The sequence below is a fragment of the Aptenodytes forsteri genome, unplaced genomic scaffold, assembly GCF_000699145.1.
Source record: "Aptenodytes forsteri isolate BGI_AS27 unplaced genomic scaffold, ASM69914v1 Scaffold76, whole genome shotgun sequence".
NCBI classification, from domain to species: domain Eukaryota; kingdom Metazoa; phylum Chordata; class Aves; order Sphenisciformes; family Spheniscidae; genus Aptenodytes; species Aptenodytes forsteri.
The window spans coordinates 3,459,434-3,463,046 of record NW_008794444.1 but is presented as its reverse complement, the minus strand read 5'-3'; the positions used below and the strand labels follow the sequence as shown (position 1 = coordinate 3,463,046).

The window sequence follows — 3,613 nt, the reverse complement described above, 5'->3', positions numbered from 1 at the left end:
TGAGCCCTGGGGAACACCGCTCGTGACCGGCCGCCAACGGGATTGAACTCCATTCACCACAACTCTCTGGGCCCGGCCGTCCAGCCAGTTTTTTACCCAGCAAAATGTACACCCATCCAAGCCACGAGCAGCCAGTTTCTCCAGGAGAATGCTGTGGGAAATGGTGTCAAAGGCTTTACTAAGGTCTAGGCAGACCACATCCACAGCCTTTCCCACATCCACTAAGCAGGTCACCTTATCATAGAAGGAGATCAGGTGAGTCAAGCAGGACCTGCCTTTCATAAACCCATGCTGAGTGGGCCTGATCACCTGGTTGTCCTGCACGTGCCGCGTGATGGCACTCAGGATGATCTGCTCCATAACCTTCCCCAGCACCGAGGTCAGACTGACAGGCCTGTAGTTCCCCGGATCCTCCTTCCGGCCCTTCTTGTAGATGGGCATCACATTTGCTAACCTCCAGTCAGCTGGGGCCTTCTTTTTGTCAGGTTTTTAGACTTGGATGATGGCAAGATCAACTTTGGACACTTTCAGCAGGTCACACGGTGGCAGCTGAAGAATACAGCACCGTGCTCCAGCTCAGGGCTGGTCCAAGCTGAAAAGCGCTGATGAGCAGCAGAGGCAGCAGTGGGAGAGCTCAGGGAGCTATGGGGGTGCCCAGCCTGCCGAGGGACAGGACACGCAGCTGCTAAAGGCTCAAAGACCCGTGGGGCAAAGGCAGTTGAGCAGGAGCTGCCAACCACAGCCTGGAGCAGCATGGCTCATCTCGGCCACAGGCCCACCCAGGGTAGGGCACGCACCAGGAAAGGAGCGGGCCCATGCTGGCAAAGGGATAGTACAGATTGGAGCAGCCTCTCGTTTGCCGGTATCAAGCGCGGGCACGCAGGAACCCTGCGGGGAGAGGAGCAGCTCAGGAAGTGGCCCTGCCACTTAGTCAGCGGAAGGCCCCGTTGCATGGAGATCAGCTCCTCAACGGCTCCAGTGCAAGAGCAGCTGCCGTCTCCCTGAAAGCAACTCCCCGCCTTGGCATGCATGCAAGTATTTCACAGGTCCCATCACTTCCAGTTTACCAGGAGGGAAAGGAGAGAAGGAGCTCAGGAAAAACAGAAGAGCCCAGCTGTTTGCCAGGTGAAGTGGGCAAAGCCAAAGCTGGCCAAGCCCCATCCGCAGACAGTCCCCAAGGATGAGGGACAATGCAGTCACCAACAAACCTAAAAAAGCCATGATTCAAGACGAGAGACCCAAGGAACAGTATACGTCTGGGTGCAAAACAGAGGGAGAAGATGATAGAAAAGGCACTTCCCCACTCTGCAGTTACTCATTTTGGTTTGTGCCTCGTGGTACCCACTGGCGGGTGGCACAGCGCCGCAGCACAGCCATCCCCTCCCGCAGCCCAGACAGACAAGCGTCCCAGACGCCATTCGGTGTTTCACCGGCTGTGCTGGCTGCCGGGCGCTGACATGCTTAATGCTTGAGATCCGTGTTCCTCAACTGGTGGATCCCAGGAGAAAGCACCAAAGGTAACTCTCAACCGTTAAAAAGAAAAGCAGAAAAACCTCACGTACGGTCGCACCCTCCCCTTAATGCTTTACGCAGTCAGAACAAAAACGCTAACAAGGCAGTCATTTCCTGAAACCAGAAAATGCTGCTCTGAGGCCAGCGAGTAGAGCATTCGATACCTGCACAGGGACAAAGGCAGCTCCTGACATCTTCTTTCCCAACTATTTTGGTCAAGACCCATGGTGTCGTACTACTGCTGCCTAATTTAATAAACTGCCGCTCGTGTTTACCAGCACAGAAATGGTCACACGGAACGGAGCCAAGTAGAAACCCACTAATGTCCACATCCTGACGTTAATTTTAGCCCTGCTCGGCAGTAAACTCTATTTAGATAAATTTCCCATGCTAGTGAGATGAGACTGAACTGGCTGTACCCAGCGGGATCACCACAGCTTGCTGTAAATCCCATGCCAGTACAGTACTTAGCAGTATTATCTGCTGCTTTAAACACCAGAGTATGAGCTCTGGCACTGCCTGATGCATGCAGGGACACTCGCGAGCCCTGGTGTCAGCAGACTGTACCCCCAGTGCAGCCTGCACGCACTCATTAGGAGAGACCGCGGATGGTATGTTTTCCTTGGCATCCTCCCTCTTTGCTCGCTGCATGAAAGAGCAAGGCTTCCTCGTAAACTCTTATTGTCATCCCCTTAATAAATCTGTAGTCTAGGAAATCTCCCATTCTCCCAGACTTTAGACACCAAACAATTTCCCTTTTGCTGTTCCAAGGGGGATTGCTTTGCATGTGCCACGTAATTGCAAAAATGCCTGCCATAAAAATTAACTCAAAATTTGGTATTTTTGAAGGGCTAGAAGGATATGGTGAAGTCAGGCTTACACACGCAATCCCAAGTGAAAGCAGGCCTGCGCTCTCCAAGAGCTGTGCAGTCCAGAAGGCCGACCCCAAAGTGACCACAGCACATTTTGCTGTTTTGTGTTCTGGATGCCGCTTCCCACGTCCACTCCATCAGCTCAGAAGCAACTACCAACACAAGCTTGCTTTCCCCTCGCCTTCCTCCCCACAGGGCCTGCAGGGCAGGCAACCCCCCCTGCTCCAGCATGCCAGGCCTGGAGGACCAGCCTCATACCGCTTACGTGTACTGGCCTCGCTGGCACATCACTGGGAGCGCGGGGTTGCGACACGTCGTGCCTGTGAAACTGGCCAAACGCGTGTGTGCGATGTACGTGCAGAGGGTGCTGCTCTGCATCATGCAGGGCGTGTTGGGGCACTGCTCCCAGGGAAGGCAGGCGAGGACTGTGGCCAGGTATGTGAACGCTGCGTTTCCCAAGTGGTTGGCCACAGCTTGAATTTCACTGATCTGAATTATAGGGAGTGACCGAAGACAACAAGGAGCCATAAACCCGATGACGCTACGCATCACAGAATAGTTTGGGTTGGAAGGGACCTCTGAAGGCCATCTAGTCCAACCCCCCTGCAATGAGCAGGGACATCTTCAACTAGATCAGGTTGCTCAGAGCCCCGTCCAACCTGACCTGGAATGTTTCCAGGGATGGGGCATCCACCTCTCTGGGCAACCTGTTCCAGTGTCTCACCACCCTCAGCGTAAAAAAAACCCAGCACCCTAAGATAGGGTTTTAGTTTTGCATAGGGGAGGCTTTTTTCAGAGGGCTCTGATGAGGGCCCACCCCAGATCTCAGGTACAGTGGTAGGACTGCTCAAAGCTACTCCCCCACCTAGGTCCCTGGCTCCTGCTGCACTACCCCCGCCAACCGCCCTACACTTGTCATCACGCTGCCCTGATCACTCGGGACCCAATACCACGCCGAGCCCACAGCGGCACTCAGATCGAGGAGGGGGACCCTCCTCGGCGCAGTGCAACCCGCCGTGGGCAGGGCCACAGGCAGGGGTTTGAGCCCCTTCCATCGGCAGGCAGGGAGCCAAGGCCTCGCGGCCCGGCTGGACGTGCCAGCCGTGTGACTACAGGAGCCAGCCGGCTGGAGGGCACCACAGGGGACTGCTTAGGCCAGCACCGCACCCCATCCGCTTCCACACCCCAAAGCACTGGGGCGCAAACCCCCAGAGCTCAGGCTGTCCCCA

General features: G+C 55.5%; 1 protein-coding gene across 1 annotated transcript in view; it reads right to left on the bottom strand.

Annotated features, from left to right (window-relative positions):
• Positions 1-1,738, bottom strand: part of NEMF (nuclear export mediator factor) — a 38,434-nt gene extending 36,696 nt beyond the window's left edge. Inside the window, exon 1 of the mRNA XM_009289907.1 lies at positions 1,677-1,738. Coding sequence (XP_009288182.1) covers positions 1,677-1,738 — 62 coding nt within the window. The remainder of the gene's footprint in view (positions 1-1,676) is intronic.
• Between the last annotated feature and the right edge of the window lie 1,875 nt (positions 1,739-3,613).